The 23,005-nt window shown below is 45.1% G+C and overlaps 2 protein-coding genes across 6 annotated transcripts; both read right to left on the reverse strand.

Annotated features, from left to right (window-relative positions):
- Nucleotides 1–1,623: 1,623 nt before the first annotated feature.
- On the reverse strand, nt 1,624–5,006 carry LOC117862524 (uncharacterized). 3 transcript variants are annotated; one of them, XR_011898847.1, is made up of 3 exons: nt 4,759–5,006; nt 3,434–4,677; nt 1,624–2,554 (listed from the first exon to the last, which is right to left on the reverse strand). XR_011898847.1 is itself a non-coding variant. In XM_072295240.1 (3 exons), exon 3 carries the CDS (start codon nt 2,448–2,450, stop codon nt 1,890–1,892), a length of 561 nt encoding a protein of 186 aa, XP_072151341.1. In that variant the 5' UTR covers nt 2,451–2,554; nt 3,434–4,677; nt 4,759–5,001; the 3' UTR covers nt 1,624–1,889. The 3 variants fall into 3 exon arrangements, 1 of the variants encoding a protein (XP_072151341.1); XR_011898846.1 differs by having other exon boundaries at nt 3,458–4,677; nt 4,759–5,005; XM_072295240.1 differs by having other exon boundaries at nt 4,759–5,001.
- Nucleotides 5,007–7,881: 2,875 nt separating this feature from the next.
- LOC117863122 (uncharacterized) lies at nt 7,882–14,567 on the reverse strand. 3 transcript variants are annotated; one of them, XM_034746720.2, is made up of 4 exons: nt 14,420–14,567; nt 12,889–13,224; nt 11,203–12,340; nt 7,882–10,587 (listed from the first exon to the last, which is right to left on the reverse strand). In XM_034746720.2, the coding sequence occupies exons 2-4, from the start codon at nt 13,038–13,040 to the stop codon at nt 8,182–8,184; spliced, it is 3,696 nt and encodes a 1,231-aa protein (XP_034602611.1). In that variant the 5' UTR covers nt 13,041–13,224; nt 14,420–14,567; the 3' UTR covers nt 7,882–8,181. The 3 variants fall into 3 exon arrangements, with proteins under 3 accessions (XP_034602611.1, XP_034602610.1, XP_034602609.1); XM_034746719.2 differs by having other exon boundaries at nt 14,413–14,557; XM_034746718.2 differs by lacking the exon at nt 14,420–14,567 and adding an exon at nt 14,069–14,392.
- Between the last annotated feature and the right edge of the window lie 8,438 nt (nt 14,568–23,005).

Genomic DNA, 23,005 nt, shown 5'->3' on the forward strand with positions numbered 1-23,005 from the left:
TCAGCCCTAGCTACCCTTGGAAGTTGGAACATTGGTCTTGCTTTGGAATCCGTGCTGCTGAAGGACGAAGCAGCGTCAATTTTGGAGGGATATATCACAGGAAGCAGCGTCAGTTTTGAAGGGATATCACAGGAAGCATATCGTCACTGAATTTTGTCCTAGCGTGTAGTGTGTCAGTCAGGAGTTGGCAGTGTTCCATTGCAATTTCTTAGTGATCTTGCTTCGTAACACATGAGCTCGGAGTCGTATCTTGTAATCTTTTTATGTAGCAGGTAAAATGTTTGAAATTCTGATGTACCAGCTACTGAGACTGAACAATCAGGTTCCTGTTGGGACAAATGTAGCACTATGGCGTGAGGAATTCTGAGATCAAACTACAGTTGGTTTTCTCTATCATTTACAGTAGACATTTCTGTTTCATTTTTGTGAGGAAGGCTGCCTTACTATTTCTTCTCGAGCATATTATCTGTGTTAGTTTCTTACTTTCTTGCAGCGGTTATGTAGCGAGCTCCTGCTATAGTTACTGTCCATGACTATTTTTCTCCATGCTAGTAGTACTACTTAGCAGTCAGGATTACGTTTTTTTTTTCAGCTAAGAAAATAAATGCGATTGCTAAAACAGTTGAAACACAGGACTTCTTGAGTTTCATACAACTCGTGTTACAAGGATGCATATGCATCACTATCACGTCCTCCGGCAAACACCGTAGCGATGTCATTCCAACAACAATGTTGCCATGTTGGCTAGCTGAGTAGCTAGAATTTTTTTTTAAAGGGACAGCAGCTAGAAGCTTAGCCAAGAACAAGCAAACCGTTGGCTTTACTGGTGCAGCAAAACCCCTTGCGCACCAAACCTGCATTGCATCAGGCATCGGCATCGGGTCATTGCAGTGACCAAGTCCGTTAACCAGCCAGAAGGCCACAATCTCGCCTGCTCCTACCAGCTGTCCAGAATCTACACGGGAACCCAGGTCACCCCCAACCGTGAAAATAATGTCCGCGAGATCATACCAGACCAGACGACACCATGGGCCCGACTTGCGCCGGCGCGTGGATTTCCCGTTCGCGGGTGCCGAGATCCGTGGCACTGGAACGGTACGACGCCGGGAGTGGGAATCACGTCACGACGCGAGGCGAGGCTGCCGACGCGTGACGACGTTGAGCGAGCCCATCGAGCCCGGCGGACCGCGCCTCCCACACAGGTCGAGCGCGAGCGAGCGCCCGCAGGCGAGGGGCCGGCCGTGCGCCAACGCGCATGGCGCATCCACCACGTCTGACCTCTCTCCCTCTCCCTCTCCCTCTCCCTCTCTTCCTCCCTCTCTCTCCCGGGAACGGTAGTGTTGCTGGGCTGAACTCTGGTACACGTTCTGAGAGCAAAGCTCGCTCGGCCCAGCAGCTCAGGGGGTGGTGTGGGGAGATAACAGTGGGCTCATTTAAACCATGGGCCCTTGTTCCTCCATTCCGTAGGCCTGCAAGATGTGTATGGGCCCAAGTGTGTAAAGAGTTTTTGCACACTGGGCAGTGAACCGACACATCAAAAAGCCTCAACTCCACCACCACTAGTAGAATTGTAGTTTGGGGCATTAACCAAGCGTTTCATCTATCAAACACAAGTAGAGCTCGAGACGAACTGAAGCTGGCACCTTTCAGTAGCTGGCTAGCTGCTAACCGTCAGTCACCCGACTAGTCAATCACCCAATTTAGGCACAGACCTAGTACTATCTTACAGAACACGCGTAGTTTAGTTTCTGATGTACATCACCACAACCTGCAGCATTTCAGTGTAACGAACCTCTACCACCTAGCACCTACTGACTGCCGTAAGAGGTGAGACGTTAAGATATCATCACACAGGCTGAAGAGAAGTAGAGAACACTGCTGAACCCGAATCATGTTGGCACGACCTCGTCGAACGGAGCGGGCACCCAGGCGAAGAACACCTTCAGGGAGAGGCACAGCATTATGAGCTGGACGAGGCCGAACAGGGACACCTTGAAGGTCCTGCTCTGCATCCTCAGGGCCTCGGTCGCCCGGTAGAGCTCCTTCTCGTGGACCTCCAGCCTGTCCACCTGCTCCTTCAGCGTCACGATCTTGCTCTCCGTCTCCCGTAGCTTGCGCAGCATCCTCGCGCTGCTGCTGCTGCTGTCCCCGGCGGACGCCCTGTGCTCCTCCAGGGCGGCGCGGTCCTCCGCCCGGACCTGCCAGTTCTGCCTCGCTTCCATCATCACCAGGCACTGGATTTCGGCTTCCAGTTTCTCCTGCAGGTGGTCCTCGAGCTCCGTCACCAGCTGGTCGATGCTGGCGGCCTCCTCCTCCTCCAGCGTTGGCCTGTCCGCGGTACTGATGAGTACCTGAAGCTTGGATAGCCTCAAGTCTTTCTCTCGGATGGTGTTTGACGCTTCTTTCAGTTTCTGCTCGAGGTGCTCCATCTTTTCATTCAGTTCTAACATACCAACATGTGCATATGGCAGAACGATCACATCTTGGTCTTTGTTTCCAGAAGTGGATTCCTCTGCCTCAAGTTCTTTGCCAAGCTCTGACAATTTTTGTATCTCTATACATCACAGACAAAAAAAAAGAGGTGGTTAACATAAACATAAACTAAAGGTCAAACCTCAAAGGCTGAAAATAATTTAAAAGATGCAGCCAATTAGTGGTGCCTACGAAAGAATAATTGACAAGAACTGGGATGTCACAACTTTCTTATAACCAATAACTGACAGAGCTAATCGACCCATCAGAACGGGAACTAGCAAAACGAACACTTCCAGAAGTGGATATGGGTACTGCATCAATGCAGCACCAAGCAAGACACGATAGCATTATAAAGGGGAGGTTTGACCAAAAATAGCATCGCATATAAGTGGGCAAACTATATGTTTTGTCCTTACATTAGTGAATGCATGAATGAACTAGTGCGGCAGGCGTGTATTTGATAAAAGACAACAATTTTTTTGGCCTCCTAAAAAGGAAGATATCTGGGACAATTTATAGCAGTCAGAGCTCAAAGAAAGTCAATTCTTCAAGTTCCCAACAACATATTAACCAGTATCCCTTAAACAAAAATTTTAAACAACCAAGCCATCACACATTATCTATGCCTGAAAAGTACTGCATGGGCCAAAATTTAAGAAAGCACCTACTGCATTGGCAGCATACATACTTGATAAAAGGTAACAGATTTTTTGGCTTCCTATAAAGGAAGATGTTGTGGGACAAATTATAGCAGCCAGAGCTCCAAGAAATTCAAGTCTTCAATATCCCACCAACATATTAGAGCAGTATTCGTGGAACAAAAATTCTAAACAGCTAAGCCATCACACATTATCTAAGATGGCTGAGAAGAACTGCATAGGCCAAAAGAAGAAAGCACCTACTGAATTGCTGATCAGTGTACACAAGCAAATCTTAAAACAGAGGGCATGAGAAAAACCTGAACAAAGAGAAGAATTTTTACCACTTGCAAGGACTTGTTGTGTCGTATGAAGTGAAGAAACTGATTCCGCTAGAGGATCGCCATCTTTATCTTGATTCACCTAGCTCCATTCATTTTCATCGTTTTGCTCCTCGCTTATTACCATTTCCTCGCCAATGTCACTGTCTCTCCTGTATGCTGACTGAACCTCCTCACTTTGCCGGTCCTCACTTCTATCCCCATCATAGTTCAACAACATTGTTCTATGCCTGTAGCTGCTGAAAGCATCACCTGCACCAGATGCTGTCAAGTAAGATTCAACAAAGGAAGCATGTCTCTTCTCCCTAAAAGCTCTTCTGTGTGCCTTGCGCCCTTTTCCTGCAACACCAAAATCCTTCACCCTAACCCTTTTCCTATTACAACCGCCATCATAGTTCATCAACAGCCTGTAGCTGCTGAAAGCATCACCTGCATCAGATGCTACCAAGCAAGATTTAACAAGGGAACCATGTCTCTTGCCCCTAATTGCTCTACGGTGCGCCTTGCGCCCTTTTCCTGCAACACCGAAACCCTTCACTCTAACCCTTTCCCTATTACAATCCCCAATTGTCTTCGGACCTATTATCCCTAGCGAATAGCCCGTCGCTAGCACCAAAAAGTCGATGTTAAGCTGCAGCGGGTTGTCGCGTGATTGCCTCCTTACTCTTCTCCATCTCCTTAGTGCAGAACATTTCCTCGGCGATGTTTGAACAAAGCACTTATCTTGCGACACCAGCCATGGTAGAGCTAATTTGGGTACTAGCCCGGCCTTCCCATCGAAAGGTAACTCCGGAAGCAGTAGGATAATATTCTCCCTCCCAACGCCACGACCCAGGCTAGCTGTTTCGATATCCATAAAGCGCAGCTCGGCTAACTGCACACTTGCAGCACCAGGTTGAGTTACCTTGCCCCAATTCATCTCGACAAGAGAAGAAGCAAGAGGTGGCTCTAGAGGCAACTGGCCAAAATCCTGTGCCCCAGTCACAGACTCCAATACAACCATCCTGATTTCACTCGAATTACCTCAGCCCTACAGGATAGAGAGGCACACGATTCTGAAATGAAATGTTTGGTTCTATATGATTCCTCAAACACAAACGCAGGGCATTTATAGGTCCCCGTCCCTCCCATCCTTGCTGCGCCCGATTCATCCTCCAACAATTATCCTAACCAACCCGCCGAACAAAATTCCGAGAAACTACACTACAAGCCGCAGACCTCGGCTGCAACGAACCAAAAACTTTCATTGAAAATTCCGGAATAAAAGTGTACGAAGCTAGGGTGGGCGGAGAGAAATCACGCACCTGACGCAAGGAAAGTTCCTGGAAACGGGACGCCGCAACGGTGGCGGATGATGATGGGAGACAACAACGACAACCGGGTCCGCCTGCTGCGGCGGCGAATATTTATGAACCCCGGGGGGAATTTCCGTGAGGCGGCGGAGAAACTGCGCGCCACGGAAGAGGGGAAGGTTGAGGAAAGCACGGAACGATGCCCCGAGGAAGGAAAGGATGTCCGCCAAGGAAGAACAAGGATTTGATTAGTTAGTTTGTCAACCAACGCCACGGATGACGCCGGGGATTCGGTCCCAGGTTCTCGTGCGTGGGCCGCGGCTTGATCCAGCGTGGTCTCCGGCCCATCTGAGACCCGTATGATGGACAGCGAGAGAGTAGATAAAAAGGCCGTGCGGTGCCTTTTCTCTTTGGGCCGTGCTTTAGCGAAGTTCTTTTTACAGTTGATGGCAACAAAAGAATCTGTTCATCACCTGCTTAATCCGTTGATAAGAATGTGACTTCGGAATCATATGGTACCTCCTCCTGCAACTTGGTTTTCGAAAAGCATAGCCAAACACAGGGGCATTTTCCTAGCAAAAAGAAAAGCGCAGAAGGAATATTCAAAAGCGGTAAGTGTAGGGCCGCAATAAAGGAGAAAGGGGGTAAGCAGATCACTGACGTGGTACAACATATGTGCAGGAAGATTCCTTTATGCGCGGGCCTTACGGGGGCTGTGGGAAACACACACACAACACAGCAACCCACGGAAGGGAAGCAACCTGCCGTTGTACGCGTGTAACCAGGCACCAGCGCCGCATGCCCTCGCCGTCGAGAAAAAAAAGAAACCAAGTCTCAATCGAGCGTCCTCGTGCCTGGCCGAAACAAACACACCCCGTCGCAGCAGAGGCACGGGCCGGTAACCGGTTGGTGGCGCGCTGCTCACCGGCCGCTAGCTACCGTGGCATCCGAGGCGAGGTAAACCACTTGCTTGGACGGGGCACTGTTCTGCCTACCATGAAGGCGCCCTGCCACCCTTTTAGGACGCAGAGCCTCTGCTCTGCAGTGCTTCCTTCCTCTCCTAACTCCTAGTACAGGAGTAATCGTACGTAGTAGAGCACAGCACGCCACTGCATTTGCAGTAGCAGTCCAACAATACATCCGGGTAGAAGTAGAAACCCAAAACAAGATGCGAGTTTTATTATAGCAGGGGGGAAAAATATACGAGCTGGAAAGTAAAAGATCATGGCGCCTGACGTGGCATGCATGGTGGCTATAAAGCAACAATGCATCGTTCGTTCCCCCTTTCCCCGCCGGCCTCCCTCCCTTTGCCTGCAGGATGGATTGGTCCACTGTTTCACTCACAACCAAGGGAAAAGCCCCACATCGACCCGACACATGGTTCATCCAACAGAGGAGAGAGGTCGACAGGAATGGATCGCTGTGCCGAGATCTAGAGAGAGACAGATCGAGCCCTTTATTAGGAGTGGCAATACGAAATGCGGGGTGGAGACGTGGAGTGGTGGAGCGCGGCGTACGGGCGGCAGCCAACAGCTAGCCGCGGCTCATCATGGCGTGGCTGCTGCTGGTACGGGGCCCGCTCGCTGTAGGCATCTACCTTAGTCGGGGACCATCCGTCTCGGCTGAAAACCACGGAAGCCGTGGGGCACCTGCTTGCGTGCCTGCTGCTGCGGTTGGGGACGGTCGGGGTTGCCGACGGGGCTGGGGCAGCTGGCTCCTGCTCCTGCTGCTCCTTCACCGGACCCGGAGCCGAACGCAGCGCGGCCTCGCCGGCACGGTGGGTGAGGACTGAGGCGGCGCCGGCGTCGGCCGTCGGGCGCCTCGCTCGCTAGATCGATCGCACGCCGGCCCTGTCCGGCAGGCCAGCCAGCAGCCACGGTCTCGACCTCTTGATCGCCGGCCAGATCGATCTGTCATTCTCTCTCTCGGCTCTCGCTCTGCCCCGCCACTCCGGCTGTTCCGATCCATTCATTGGCGCCGTACTGGTACTGGGCGACGCTGCTGCCGGAGGATGTGGAGCAGGCCAAGAATGAGAAAAAAAGGGCTCTGCCACTGTCGCTCCCCGCGCTGCAGCAACAGCCGTCACTTCGCTGAGCTAATTGCTACAGCGCTCTTCGGCTTGCTGCTGCTGCTGCTGCTATTTTTTTTTTACTCTGTCGCTCTTAGCTGCTCCCAACCTCTCGTTCCCCGCCATTTTTTTTCTACTATAACCAGTTCTGAGATGAAGGCTTAGAGGATGCTTAGAAGCGTCGAAGCTTGGGCCGCCGCCGTTACCACCGTGATGCTCGAGCTCGATCTCGACCCCATCGGCGACGAAGGTGGAGGAGCCTGGTTTCGGGGTCGGTGTTCTAAAGGGTACGGGCAACAAGGGAGGCCTGGTTTCGAGCAGACAGCAATGGACAGAACCTTTTACATCACTGATGAATTAGCAGGCCGTTTCGTGATTTCAACCTGTGAAAACATCCAAAGAACAAACGCACCAAAGCCATCAGAAGATTCAAAACCTGTCTAACCTAAAAGGAATGGGACGCATTCTTGTTCGGGGCTAAACAAGAAGGGCGTATCACATCAGTTACAGTGAAGATCGATCGGCATAGCCCTAGCAAGCAAAAGAAGCGCCTTTTCAGAGATTGCAACCGCTCTGCTGGGCTTATGTTCTCTAGTATCACATGTGGTTACTCGTTGTTAAGATGATCTTGATAAAATCATCGAGTGTTCAAATTCTACAGGTAACGCTATCAGAAGAGGCTACCGGACACAATGAATGATGAAACAATACATAACCCAAGGTTCTCACAGTTGTGGTAGCACTGAAATTTACTGCCATATCCAAGAGTCTTTTGAAGAGCAAATCAAAGTATCTTTTCCACCTAACAACTGGCCTCATGAAGGATATGGAAAGCTTCAAAGTTGATTTATACAATTTGCAATAATACAGATTTTGGTTCATCAGGAAAAAAAAACTTTTCAACACGTTACGCATCCATGCAAGATACTCCAGGCAGTTTTCTTGTATGATGCAGCGAACCATTTCAGTCTTACATCAACTATCAACGCTCGTAATAAACTGATGAGCAACCATTCACAGAGCAGAGTGGAAAGGAAAAGAACATCCAAGAAAAAGAAAACATGCTATTGGGAATATAAGGTGTTAGCTTCTTCGATAAATACTGAGATATATTCCTTTGGGGAACTGTTGGGAATTGCATACTATAATTTACTGCAACTTTGCAGGATGTAATTAAAATACTTTTGATGGCAAACATGTTTACCTTTAAGGGGGAAAAAACTAAAGAAGCAACCTATGCGAAAATCCTCATGCAGGTTCACTAATCTCAGCATTTTAGACCCATCACAAAACTCTCATTCCCCCACTTTGACAGTGATGACCAGCAAGCTAAATGGAGTTCTCCTGGTCATTGAGTTACTGAGAAACTATCGCCGCAGATTCTGTGAATAGTACATTGGCTGGTTTAAGTAACCAGTTGCAGACTGCGCGAAGAATGGATTTTGCATGTAAGGATTGGCTACTTCTGTTTGGCTTCCTTGACTTGATGATCCGACACCAACCATTGAGCCAACATTTGCGTATACAGGCATGGATCCAACAGCCCTATCCCTTGGCAAAATTGGGCTTTGTGATGGAAGGCAGTAAAATGGCTGGGGTGGCATAGTGTTTGGTGTGGGCATTGTTGCTGGAGATGGGGCATGGGGGAGAAGCATGCTAACTTGTGGCTCACTTCTGTGTTCGGGAGAATCATCAATCACAATCACTTCTTTCATCATGTAATTTGGATGATGCATGACTGGCACAATGTTTCTGTAGGCCTTCTGCAGCGCATGATGGTCAGATTGCATCACTGAACCACCATGCAATGGAGGACCAACAAAGCTGCCAGCCTGAACACTTGGTAGAGGCATTTGGTGACTTGCTGTGGTTGGGGGTGTGTTGATAAACGCTGAATTCCTGAGATGTTGGTATTTCGGAGGCACAAAACCAACAGGCGCCACATAATTCCCCCTCAACATATAGTCTGAACTTGGTGGCTGAGGATGCACACTCTCTTCATTGTTCATCACCATCAAATTCTTACCCATCAGCCTCAAGATAGGATTTGATGGTGAAGGAAGCTGATTTTGTAATGCGGGGCTCATACAATCTGCTGTGTAAGATGGGAGGTTCATAGCAGATTCAGCTGACACCTTAGCTGCTAATGGATGATCATGTGTATCCAAGCAAGGGTTGGGCTTTGTGCTGGTTCTTTGGTATGTGCTGAAACATGATGATGCCCTTAAACCAATGTGCAACTGTGGAACCTGCTTTCCAGTAAAATTCAGCATTGGAGGTCTGACTACAGCACTTTGATTAGAATCCCTGGCAATATTCTCCTGACAAGAACAACGGAAAGGCTTTTCATTGGGCATCTGTTCACCTTCTCTTGCTATAGGTATAGACTTGTTTTCTTGATTTAAGCTCCCAGTGGTTCGCTCTTCAACAGTTCTACCAGTAGAAGGACCTGGTTCTGATTCGTTCATCCTTGAATCCTTCAAAGCAGCTGGAGGAGACATGGTTGATGCAGTTGAAATAGGAGAATCCAGCGAGTCCCGTCCGAGTGGCAAACCCTGCTCTTGGTTAGAGTCTTCTCTATTTGACGTTATTGATGAGTTATCCTGAGGAGCTCCAGGACCCATGTCCCTGTTATTAGTCAAGCAGGCACTAGATTCCTTTGTTGAAGCCGGATCTATCTGCCATTCCTCCGTCTCATTATTGACAACACTGTTGGACTCCTGGCCATGATGTGCTAATTGCTCACTGGAGCTTGGATCCTCCACAGCTACACTGTAGCCTTCAACTAAAACATTACCTGCTGATCTGTTATTTTCAGGACTCAGGGAACCATCGCTTATTTGACAGTCAACAGGATTACTTCTGGATGTTGAATCATATGGTACATCAGTTTCAGGTTCTTCACCTTCATAATACATTTGTGTACCCTCTGTTTCTTGTGGCACATCATACTGATCATCCTGCTGTCCTGATTCTGGCATGTCAGTTCCAAAAGAGGAGTCATTATCCGCTGTATCCTCTTCTGTGTGCTTCACAAACTTCTTGGGGCCCTCATTATTAGAAACTCTGAATTTCTTATTTACATGTCCGGTGTCAGGTTCGTGATCTCGGCCAAAACCATGAACGAGCCTACTACTAGAAGATGAAAATGCACGCTTGCCAGTCCTCAACATAGATCGGTGCTTCCGGATCTTCTTAGATGTAGGCACTAACCTGTTTGGTCCATTGCTTGGCCCTGCAGTGGAGAAGGAAAGACTCCTAGCTTCAGATCTTTTAGCTGAGGAGGGATTCCTCTCTATATCATAATTATCTAGCTTATTAGCTTCTCTCCTTCCAATCTCCTTAATTTTCCTCTTTGCAAGAGCTGCAGCTGATCTAGGTACTTTTGGCACGATGCCACTCTGCAGAGGGGTCTTTGACGACCATGTAGGAATTGATCCGAGCAATCTTGCATTGCTCTGTTCAAAGCCAATGGCTTCTGAGGTAGTGGCCATGTCTTCTGGTGACTCAGAAGAAAACACCCCAGCAGGACTTTCTGTAATTTGGGAATCATTAAAGCCAAGCATGCTGCTCCTATCTGATTTCTGTGCTCCAGATGCCACTTTATCACTAAACTTTCTGCTAAAATTCTTGGTAATATCTGAGCGTTTGGAGCACGCCCACCGCCTCATAGTCACAGAACCACAATTGCTGGTGCTTCCAGAAGGATTCCGCGAATGCCGCTCCTCCTCAGAGGTTTCCTCATTGATATCGTCATGTGAGTATGCTGGAACCTACATATCTCACAACAATAAATCAAAGGTGCAGAATAAAAAACAATTCAATGAGATCGACGGAAGAACAAACTATTATCATATGCAATCAAGTAACATTTTACACCTAACAAAACAAGAAATATCTTCACATCCACCTAAAAACGTGGCATCTTTAAACTAATATCAAATGTAAATTAACTCGTACAGAACTCAACTCAGTTCACCAAAATTAAATTTTAAAGGATATTGCCTCCAAGACCTGAAAGTGTTTTTCAGTAAAATGCCATAGCCACTGTTATCTTCAATGAAACAAAGGGTTTAGTAGTAATTAAGTAATGAATTCCATAATCTTGCAAATCCATTTGGGAGTTAACAACAGCAAATTCAAGTCTAATCTCTGTTCTTACAAATCTTTTGACACGTGGAGTTAAAACGAGACATAATATGTAGCAAGTTTATAAAAGATATAGCCACATATGTCCAAACGTTATGAACTGCAGTCTAAGAGGCCTGGGAAATAATGAGTATGCACTCCATGGAATAACGGTGCATGATTACATCATCCCAGTCAGTAAGCACGGTAATGAATTTAAGAGTGAAAAACAAACTGTAGAGCAAGTTAAAAGACAATACCTGGGAGTTCAAATGGTTTGTTTTGTTGTACTTCTTTCTATGCATCTTGAGCTTCTTATTCTTCAACATTTTCGACTTTGGTATCTTTTTGCTCATCAGTATGCATTTTCCAGTCTCATGCTTCGCAACTTTCCTTGAATCATCATCCCTCAACACCAAAGGTGCATCACTACACTTGGACAAAATTCTAATTTTTATTCCGTTAGAATCAACATAGACATCTCCTTCTTTTTCATCATCTCTTCGGTCAAATGGTGCCACTTCTGGGCTTTGGTTCTCAGTGCAAACCTCTTTGCTCACTGTGGACATAGCCAACTCAACTGCCCAATTAGTGCCATTTCTCCGGTCAAGATCCTCAAGAGTGTATGGAAGGGCGGTCTTGTATATGTCCTCCAGCAATCGCTTCTTCCTTGGCTTCACTTTAGGTTTCACAAGGACTGTTTCAACAAGCTCAGTATTAGATTCAGCAGAAAGGCATTGATCTATGTGGGCATTCAATGTGGTGTTCGAAGTGGAAGCGAACACTTTGCAAACAGGACAAGTCTTTGATGCCATTGGATCTGAAACTGAGCTAGAGTTAGATGCTATGTCTTCCGTCCGGCGAATATCTGTCGGGGTGCCTAACTTGACTACAAACTTGCACTTCTTTTCAGATGGCTCACACGATGAACCAAGATTTCTCAACCGCCACGAGGGCACAGCAACCTCAGTTCGACTTGCTTTTGTAGAGCTATTATCTTGCAGATCTATAGGTACAGCCTCATCAGTATGGTCTGATCCGTTTGTACTCCCCACTTGGTCGATACCAGATTTCCCATCCTCCGGTGATGTGTATGGTGAAGGTCCAAATGACTCATCTACTGGTTGGCATGATTGGAAGTTGATATCACTTGTATCCTCATTTGACGAACCAGCATCTCTAGTCTTCACCAGACTAACACTAGCAATGGCTTCTGAACACGCAGCAGATTGCTCAACGTCTGTGAAAGTACTTAATGGTTGTGACCGGATCAAATCGGGAGGCTCAAATGGAGGCAGTGGATCTTTAACACCACGCTTTAGGCAAAGCTGCAACGAGTGTGGATGGAAAGGCCAGCTTCTCTTGACGCCTTTGCTCCTTGAAGCAAAAACATAATCTCTGAAAAATAGGGACAGAAACATGGACCCATTAGCATATGCTAATACGTGCCAAGATGATGAACACTCCATGTATAGTGTTGCCGAACTGTATAAGATTCAAACCATCCGCAATATGTTGAAAAGAAGAGAGAAATACAACATCAACATGGTCCTACTGAACATGCTGTCATATCAAAACTGAAATCTCCAAAAATATGTCGCCTGCCTGTTTATTGCAGAACCACCAAGTATGGAAAAGAAAAACAATAGCAGGCAGTGGACAAAGATTCATCAAAGGAGCATCCTTTTATTTTCAGATTCTGGGGGTGAAAAAAAGGGCTACCTTTTTATATTAATCAACAGAAAATTAAACTAATTAAACACCCCAAGACAATAACACGGATTAACCCTGAAAGCAACCATTCATACCCAATCCGACCCCTCAAAGCAGCACCCAATTATTAATCGACGCATCAGAAAGACAGAGACCATCATCAAGAAGTTAAGCACCGAAAATAATCCATCTCCCAAGGTACTGAATCAAAGGTATACATGTATCTCTCTCACCTTATGGAGAACTTGGGATACGGTTGGACCAGATCTCTGGGATCCTGGCTCGCCGGCTCCCCCGCCGCGGACGTCGCCGGATCAGCGCTCACACCCAGGCCAGCAGACTTGGAGGAACATGAGGGGCCTGAAGGGTGCTCACTGGATAACATCTGATGAACGCCTTCGGTGCTCCCCCCAGATCTGCTGCTGCTACAGTCCGCACCAAGAACCCAAGAGCTGTGAAGCAATTGGGCCTGCTCTTATCCTTGCACTCCAGCATACCAAGTTGGTAAGTTCAACTGGTGGAGAGCAAGAAACTTTGCTTCCTTGGCCGCCCACTACCTCATCAGGCACCTGCAGAGAGAAACCAAGCCCCATGTTATTTCATGTCCACACATCAAACGAGATGTTCTTGGGGAATCTAACAGCATGATTTTATGTAGATAGATGCTGCAGGAGAGATACGGATGGGAGGAAGGAGAGAAGAGGCCGGGAGGAAGCTGATCTCAGATTAGCTCGAAGCACATGAAATATCATCCCACGGCAACAAGTGGAGATGCTAGTCCAGGAGCAGATTAAGGAGAAGCCAACACGGATCATGCAGCTCTCGCAAAGGATTCGCAGAAAGGGAGTAGCAGTGCACGAGACATGAACAGTCACCAAGCACTGGAGGGTAGCTTGTATGGTAGTGCTTTCTTGATGGGGAAATAAATAGCGAAAGAAGAAAAAGAGGAAAGGGAGCGTATTAACGAGAAATATAGAGAGAAATCTAGAAAAGGAAGGTATTTCTGCTGCTTAATCGCTGGCCTAATCGGGATTTCCGTGGCTTGGAGGAGGACGAGCCATGGGCGCACAGGAGCTCCGCACGGGGCCTAATCCGCACCAAATCTAGAGAAAGCAGATGCAGGGATCGAGAATCTTTGCGGGTAGCCAAGAACAACACGCGCATCAAAACCAAAAACAGCGGAGATCTAGAGCTCACAAGCAGCGAGAGAAATACGAGAACTCCCAACCCGGCGAAGAGAGATCCAGTCGGCAGATGCCAGTCTACCGGCGGCGAGAGAAGAAGAAGGGGGAGCCGACGCGCAAGAACCAGGAAAAAAATCCCACGGATTCAGGTAGAGGAAGCCAAGAACAGCCTAAGAAATCACACGGCAAGAACTCGGAAGAACACCACCGGAGAGTTCTCCGCTCTCACCTTTCTTCACACCCGTTCCCACGGCCGCGCGCGTGAGGGGGCGACCATCCCGCCGGCAGATCCACGCAGCGAGCAGATGAGGAGGAGGTTGAGGAGCTCCCGGAGCCCTGTGGTGGTGGGAGGCTCGATTTCTGGCTGGGGGACTGGAAGCAGATGGGGAGGGAGGGGGAGGGAGGAAGAGGAGAGTAGACGAGGAAAAGGGGAAGAAATGGGGCTGCTGATTTTGTTGGCTTGCTATCTATCCCACCACCACTTTCTCTCTCATCGTCCCACACGAGAGATGAGATAGGGGTGAAGAAGAAATCGCTGAGAAAAAATTAAAGGAGAGAGAAGGAAACACCAACCACTCACACATCAAAGGCATCTGGTTCTCCACCAAGCCAAAGGCTGTACCATTAACAGCAGCAGCGCAGGAGAGAGACGAGGAGAGAGAAGGGGTAGAGGGAGAGAGCGCGTGTATTTGCTTTTAGAGTGAGAAAAAGGAGGTAGAGAGAGAGAGCCGGGGGGGGGGGGGGAGCGCTGAGGCGAGAAAATGAGTGATTTTTTCTGGGGCCTGTCCTATCCTACACCAACTCTAGTATATATTTAAGTTTTTTCGATCTCTCTTTCTCTCTCTTACCTCTCTCTCTTTGTTGTCTTGTTGATTGTATTGGAGAAAGCGCCAACGTTTGGTCCCCTCTTTTAGCAAATACTTCAGCAATGCCACCGTCCTTCTTTCCCTATGGCCGATCTATTATTTTCCACTAACCATTGCCTTTTTATGTACATGAAAAATTATTACCAGTCGTGCAAAAATACTTCAATAGTATCAATTTTTTTCTCAAGTGAAAATCCAAATTGGAATCGTGCAGCACTGACTACTTAGATTTGAGTAGTATTCTATTTGACACTTTTATAAGTAATTTATGTGTCCAAGTAAGCCCGAATTTTAGAAGGAAAAAAAGAAGAACCGGTAAGTGCATCCCACAATTTCAGGCGCAAATTCGAAAAGGAAAAAAGGACTCAAGTTCATGAAGTGCTAGAATATTGGGAGAAAAAAGTGGTCAAAATGTGTTTAAACATTTTCCTCAAAAAAATATATAATATAGAAAAGAGAATTTCACAACGCACCTCCTTTCTAAGGATTATATGTATATTTAGATTTCTATTTATCCTTGAAGGAGTGAAAAATAAGTATTAGTGATCGCACCTAGTTGGAAGTCCCCCGGTAGCCTTTGCTTCATCTGCAATAGAGCAATATGGTTTTTCTTCCTATTGTTGTTCTTCGTTGTTCTTCACAAAGTTTGCCCTTAGGTCAGTTTTTATAGCCCGATAGGGGGTGCCATCTTATTGTCCACATAAATGATCTATATGGTATCCGATTTGAAGATTTGAAGGAAAGGATACTCATTTATCGTTGTAGCAATAGATTATTTGTCGCAAAGCGGCACTTCACGGCTGGCACACAATCATCTACGCGTATCTGATTTGAAAGTTCTAGGAAAAGGATTCCCGTTTGTCACATCAGTAGTATATTATCTTTAAGATATGCATCGTATAATAAGAGGCACACAATTATTTGTATAGCATCATACTCGAAAATTTTTAAGGGGCGAAATCGATGGTTGATCATTTATGTCTGTAGTAGTAAATCCTTTTATGTGATGCGGCATTTGACGGTATGGATACAATGATCTACGATATAATGTTTGAAAGTTGTAGAAAAATTGTACTCATTTATCACCTTGATATTAGAAGGATACTCATTTATCGTTGTAGCACTAGATTATTTGTCGCGAAGTGGCGCTTCACGGCTGGCACACAATCATCTACACGATATGTGATTTGAAATTTCTAGGAAAAAGATTCCCATTTACACATTAGCAGTATATTATCTTTAAGATGCATCGTACAGTAAGGGGCGCACAATTATTTGTATAGTATCATACTTGAACATAATTAAGGGGCAAAAATCAATGGTGGATCATTTATGTCTGTAGTAATAAATCCTTTTATGTGAGGCTTCATTCGACAGTAATGATACGATGATCTACGGTATAGCGTTTGAGAATTGTAGAAAAATTGTACTCATCTATCGCCTTGATACTAGATATGTGCGTGATGCATCATCAACAATTAGCATAGAGTAATTTATATAGTATCAAGTTTGAATGTTTTTGAGGGAAAGGATACTCATCTATCTTTTATAATTAGTATACTATATGTCACCATGCACTATTCAACATGTAGCATATTATATGGATGTGACGTTGCATTTTATCAGAGCTATGAGCACACCTAACTCCTGAGTTGGGTAAGTACTAAGTTGGGCCACTAAAATTGTGGTGGAGTATATACCTAGGCAACAAACCCAGCCCAAGTATAGGCCAATATTAACATAAACTAAGACCTATCAAGTTTGTCCAAGTCCAAGTCTGACCTCCACGAGAATTGGTGAAGCAAGCTTTTTTTCATGCCATGACTAGTGCTCGAACTCATGATTTATGGTTTGCAAGTCTTATGATTACTTGTGTTGGCCATTCCAACACCTCTCCTATCATAGATGATAGTTGTTGTTAGATATCCCACTCAGGAATAATGAATGAAAATTCCTTTTATCATTTTTTGGAGTTTAGAGAAATCAATTTGTGGGGCTCCTACCAAAGTATGACATCTTGGCTTCCAAAATCACTTTCTTGAGATGACGTGTTGCATTGTCATCTATGGTCTCTCATCTTTTTCAATTTTATCACTTTATCATTTTCAAACTTTTCTTTTTCGAACAAATATATGTTAGGTGGCAACATGAATATATTCATGGCCCCTTTTTTTAAAGAAACTTGTGACATGTAGATTGTGGATAGGTTCTTGGTATATGTGTCGACATTGACATCGTATTCTGATCTATTGCATATCTAAAAAGCTAAATGTTCCATTTATTTTAGTGGGCCATATTTCTAAGTTTGCATTTTTATTAGTAGAATAATAATGGGGAATTAGATTTTCCATTGTGTCAATTACAGTTGTAATACTGGTCATTGATTTTTGTAGCATTTAGACTCATGCCATCACTAAGAATTGTTCGACCTATGCCATTGTTGTACCAATTTTACACAGTGGTGGCATGAGTCTATATATTACAAAACTAGTGACAAATATCAAAAGGGTAATTGACACAATGATGCAAAACAATTTTTCAAGAATATATAGACCACATTAAGGTGCTTACTCTAAATTGTCTATGAAATGCTCTCCATATCAATGTGCACAAGTGTCACAAAACATCAATTTCTCAGCAACTGTGTTTCATAGCTTATAAAAAAATAGTTGACCACACTCAATGTATATGTTGTAAGTAAACAATTTGGAACATATGAATTATTATTTGTTTTGAATTCTTTTTTTGACCGAAGTCAGCTAGGGAAGCTTCTTTAATTTCTTTTATTCGCTCCCACAGGGAGTCGAACCCAACCTGTTGGGAGCTACTCAGGTATTCAACCACTAGGCTAGAGGCACTTTGCACATTTGTTTTCAATTCTTGAGTCCCAAATCCATTAGATACATATGTAGGATTGAAAATACATGCGGGAGGATGTTGATTTTAGCCATCGTATATGAATATGAATGGATTCACAATACATGGGACACTGCCATCTTTTTACTTCTTTTCACCATGCACTAATTCTCTGAGTGGTTCCTTAATTCCTCCATTCACAACGTAGACAAAACATTTTCAACCAGAGGGAAGCAACAACACAACCTCTCTATTCCCGAGGATCAAGTGGTAGATATAAAGGGGTATTGTTTGGTACATGTAGCATTTTGTGCCTCACTAACTCATGCTAGCACCCTAAAAAAAGGCATCACCAAAATGTTTTATTTATATTTGTAAATCGAATTCTCAAAATAATCAGTTATTTTAAAAGGGCAAATACATCTACAGAACTTTTAAATAATTGTAGCACGTATAAGGCAGCATGTGAAGTTCTCTCATGAGAGCCACTCCAACAAAACACATGACGGGGAATCTAATTTTGTGGTCCCCTTGAGTGTTGTTACTAGTAGTGGTTGTGGTGTTTAACCAGTTAAGTTGACAAACTATATAAGTACCCTCTAGCTGAGTTGAAAAAATATGTGTAGTTTAGATTTCCTTCTGTATCTTTAGCATTTTATTTGACAGTACAAAGTGAAACTACCAATGCTCAGCACTCTTATGCGACAAAATCACGTCCCAGGCCCACAGTCAAAAGAAAATTTGCCCGCGTGTACGCGTAGCGACTATCTGCTTTGTGGGAGGTTCTGTACGGTACAACCGAGTCACGTGTACGGACGGAGAGCACAAGTAGAAAGCATGGGCGGCCTGTAGTAGTGTTTGAAAGTTTGTCTTATTTTTCTTTTTTTCTCCTGAACGGTGATCGCAAAATATGACCCTGCGCGGAGTCTCACACCCTGAAGATCCCAACCTACCCTCGCCTCACCGTTCTCTAGCTCCCTTCTCACCGGATAGCTCGCCGACGGCGAGGAGGAGATGATCGATCGGTCGTGGACCGCACGATTGATGAATCAAGTGCCACGCATATGCAACTGCCGAGTCAACATTAATGGACGGATTACTGCAGTGTGCAGGTACATGGGTGATGGGGGGGAACGGAAAGATGAAGGGAGCGCAGCAATGCAACCAGGCCGTACTGCTCCCCGGCATGCAACCACTATTATACCCACCGGCCTATCCTCTCTGCGTGCATGTGAAGGTACACAGGGACAGGGCCAGCTAGCTCGGTGTATTATCCTCGTGCATTCTCTTTTTTTTTCTGATGAAATAAAAATCCTCGTTGCATTCACTGCATGCATCTCAATGCCGCGTACTATGAGAAAGCATATAGCAGATATTGTCGCCCCCGTGCTCATGTTTCTTTTGTTGTGTTGTTCTTTGAGTAAAATCAAGTATGATGGGGGGCGCACCTCTTACTTTAGCTATATGCACGAAGGACACACCATGCAAGAAGTTGATGATTTATATTTTTCTGTTGTTCTTTTTTCTGGACAAGATCCGGCAGATATTGTGAAATCTTGACTATTAATGACTTTCTGAAAATATTGAAACCATGTAACATGACGTATGTAGATTTGCCTCGAAAAATATTTCCGCGACCTCATAAATTTACTCAGCCTAGAAATGTATTGTAACGAAATTTTTTTTCCATGCATGTCTAGCAGATCAAAGTATATATTTTTGACCGACAGAGTGATCATCATGAAAATTAAAAAGCGACAACATACAACCCTCAAGTTGAACAGAAGGGAAACCTGTCAGCGCAAAAACACAAGCAGCCAAAAGTGGATGCGATAGATGCTATCATCAAATTTCCACATATCTTGCAAAGTAATTAAGTCTAGTTTAGTGGTTCCTTGTGGCAGAACATCCGTATTCGAGTCCTAGGCTCAGGACGGGTGCTTGCATTTGTAATATTCTTGTTCTATATGCTGATGTTTGTGGACGAGATCTAAGCAGATCTTGTATGTGAAACCTTGAATGTTAATGACTTTTGAAAATATAAAGACCATACGTGTAGATTTGCCTTGAAAAATATTTCGGCGACCTCTATTTAATTCACTCAATTTATAAACATGTTGTAATGATAAATATAATACGATGCCCAGAACATACAAAGTGTTTTTGACCAGATTGTATACTATGAAACTTCTAAAGTCAACATGTAAACCTCAAGTTCAATTGTACAAGAACTCAAAAGCACAAAAATATGAGCACGCCAAAGCGACGCGATAGATAATCTGTCAAATTTACATATTTTGAAAACTGAGCTAGCTTAGTGAAACATGCTTGCTTGAATTACCTGCTATGAGTGTTTCTGTTTTCCTAATACATTATTTTTTCAGTTGTAGGCGACGTGCCGTCAATATCATATTTTTTTTCGAATGTGCTTTATTATAAAGGTAGTATCGCCGCGTGAGTGTGTGCATCATGCGTGCGCGTCGTAACAGCTGAGAAAGATTGTCCAGATCCACAAGCCATCACGCGTCCACGTACCTAAGCACATGCATGATGTATCAGACGGCGCACGTACGCCGTTCGTACTACTACCCCCACAGACCCCACATGGATTGTCCTTGGAAGTCGTCGGCACAAAGCCCATAAAGTGATAGGCTACACGTACATACGTATACGCATCGCGTTTGATGCGTGCATGTTGGACCTCGCTCGAGGCTTCTTAAAACTCAACGCTTTTACAACAAAAAAAAATCTCCATACAACAATATTTTTACCCCAAGGCCAGATTAACAATGATTACTGGACGGCCCAGACGATCCATAGAAGCAAAAAGGAAAAAAAAATACAAGCTAGTAAGTAATAAAAAAAAAAGTGGGCACGCCGGAAATGATCAAAGGTAAAAGTCCCGAGCGTGCGACGACGGGACGCGATGGAATTATTTAACTAAACTAAGACCCCCCCGGACGGCGCGATTAAGCTTCTCCCTAATCGCAGCGTCAATAGGATATCTCGGGGGTCGCCATCCTCAAGGGGGGATAGAAAATTGCTTCTACGACGCAGCAGCGGCATCACGCGCGCCCACCCACTAACCCCCGCTTTGTTTAGCTAGCTGGGGTAGCGAGCGAGCTCGGCGAAAGGGAAAGATGGGTTGGAATCGACCGGTGGAATTTTTATATTGGGGAAAAAACTACCGGGTCATGCATATGCACCGTACCTTCCCTGAGCTACAAACCAGACAGACGGCTGCAGCTCCTAATTAAAAATGTTGATAGGATCCTCTGCTGCTAAAAACAATGTAGTTTGTAGGAGTAGAAATTCCGCGAAAGTTAAGCCCAAAGTGACATCTTAAAAACCCACACATAAAGGTTTGTAAGTGGCTAACCTCCGTTCACATATATTAGGATCTCTCTGAGTTTTTGTAAGTTTTTACTACAGTCATGGAGAAGAATATTAACATATAATACATCATATAATTAAATTATTAAAAACATATAATACCTTTAGTCCCCATTCTGTTTGCTTGACCCTCAGATGGAGGGTGACACCGAAGCGGCATAGTTACAAGGGGTGGACTGAATGTGCAATAGTCATGACGTACATGGCGAGTATGTTGTTCAGTAATGACTGTGATCGGTGGTTATTCTTTCAGGGCTTGTCATTTTAAAGTGTTTGTATGAATGTCTTTTTTTTTCCTCCTCATGATGTACTTCAGTTGTAACCTGTTGTGTGTTTCTCCTACTAAAAATCTTATATTGATTTTGCCATACCTAAGGCCCTTTAATGAAATTCAGGTAGGGATCCCCCACCCTAAAAAATTATTAAAAATATATTTCATAATGGATCTGCTAATGTTTGTTTGGTATCATAAATATTATTAGTATTTTTATAATTTTAAATAAATTTAAATAGTTTGACTTAGGATAAACTCAAAAGTCATTATATTTGTGAACAAAGGTTGCTAGAGCTAATATTTTCTTAAGAAATCAATGCGAAAATTAAGCCCCATGTACATCTAAGGAATGAAGTGCCTGTTCTAGTCCAGCGACGTCATCTATTCTTGACTGGAGGTAGTATGATCGTTTGGTATGTAGTCATATTTTTGCTACCATTAAGGTTTTAGCATCTGTGTCGTGCCTAACTTCCTCTTCTACCGGATGGGCTTTACCTTGGATCTGTGTCTATTATTGGTAGTCCTCTATTAGGTAAATCTACCACACAAATTGTGTTGCATAGCAGTACTAATTAAAGAGGAAAAGAGCTATTTAATTCAGCGGGTAGGTTGCAAGAGTTGTCATGCCACCACAACATACAAGAAGCAACGTATGAGTATATTAGCTAAACAATGTCAAGTATTAGCTAAACAACGTCAACCGACTTTATCCCACTTCCACAATGAATGTCACCATTTTAATGTGGGAATAGATGGCCAAAAACCATGACCAATTAACCTCCATGGAGGGAGGCGAATGAATAGCCTAGCTCAATCCTCCAAAGTTGACTAGTTTGCCTCTGTACTGAATTGTGTACTTTAGAGGCGATAGTTTTCTTAATCTCCAAGGACTGAAGGAATGGCCTCATCACCTGCTGTGTCCATCGACCATGCTGTTTACTTGTTTGATTACTGCACTTCAGAGCTGGGTGGTTCTTTCGGTCCAGCCATTATTGGTCCTCTTCATTATGGAACTCTGAACCGATTGGTTTGATCTTAATAACCATGTTTTGGAATACATATTTGGATCTCAAATCCTGGTTCCAAAGGAAGGCAGAATAGAACTCACAGTTCGTCGATCGTCAGAACCACACCTTGTTCCAATACCAACCTGATGCATGCCGACTACTCCATCCGGAAGACCACCAACATACTCCAATCGGATCTCTCTCTCTCTCTCTCTCTCTCTCTCTCTCTCTCTCTCTCTCTCTCTCTCTCACACACACACACACACAGACAGACACACAGACACACACACTGACACACACAGCGCTATAGCCTATGGTGAAGAGAGAGAAACCATGCATTAGTACTAGTAGGTGGTTGATCTCTGCAATAATTGGCGGCCGAGGATTGATTACTGTGGCGCGATCTCCGTGCAGCGCGGGGCGTGGGGCGACGCCATTGGCCCACCCGCAGGCTTTTGTGTCAGGCCTTCACTGTTTGCGATCGTACCCACGCCATGCATATCGATCGAAACTGAACTGGAGCGCCGAGCGAGGCCGCACAGCCCTGCTGATTTGACGCCGGCCATTGCCCATTGGCTGCCTCTCTGCCGCATCTGTCGCCGCCGCTCAATGGCATCTGCCTTCTGTCGCGCGATCCAAATGGCCTGATCCGACGCCTCCCATTAGCTCGTGCAGCCGCGCTCGCATTGGCAATGGCCGATGGCCTCGATCAGCTAGCCCTTCATCTAAACTGACGGAAACAGACCAGTATGCCATTGCCATAGCTCCAA

This window comes from Setaria viridis, chromosome 7 (assembly GCF_005286985.2).
Source record: "Setaria viridis chromosome 7, Setaria_viridis_v4.0, whole genome shotgun sequence".
Classification (NCBI taxonomy): Eukaryota; Viridiplantae; Streptophyta; class Magnoliopsida; order Poales; family Poaceae; genus Setaria; species Setaria viridis.

What these genes read in the sequence shown, in the direction of transcription:
- LOC117862524 (XM_072295240.1), bottom strand. Translation starts at nt 2,450, where the DNA reads ATGTTAGAACTGAATGAAAAGATGGAGCACCTCGAGCAGAAACTGAAA.
- LOC117863122 (XM_034746720.2), bottom strand. Translation starts at nt 13,040, where the DNA reads ATGTTATCCAGTGAGCACCCTTCAGGCCCCTCATGTTCCTCCAAGTCT. An exon ending in TATCCCAAGTTCTCCATAAG is followed by an intron (nt 12,341 to 12,888) that starts GTGAGAGAGATA and finishes CCTATTTTTCAG; the next exon opens with AGATTATGTTTTTGCTTCAA. An exon ending in CAAACCATTTGAACTCCCAG is followed by an intron (nt 10,588 to 11,202) that starts GTATTGTCTTTT and finishes TGAGATATGTAG; the next exon opens with GTTCCAGCATACTCACATGA.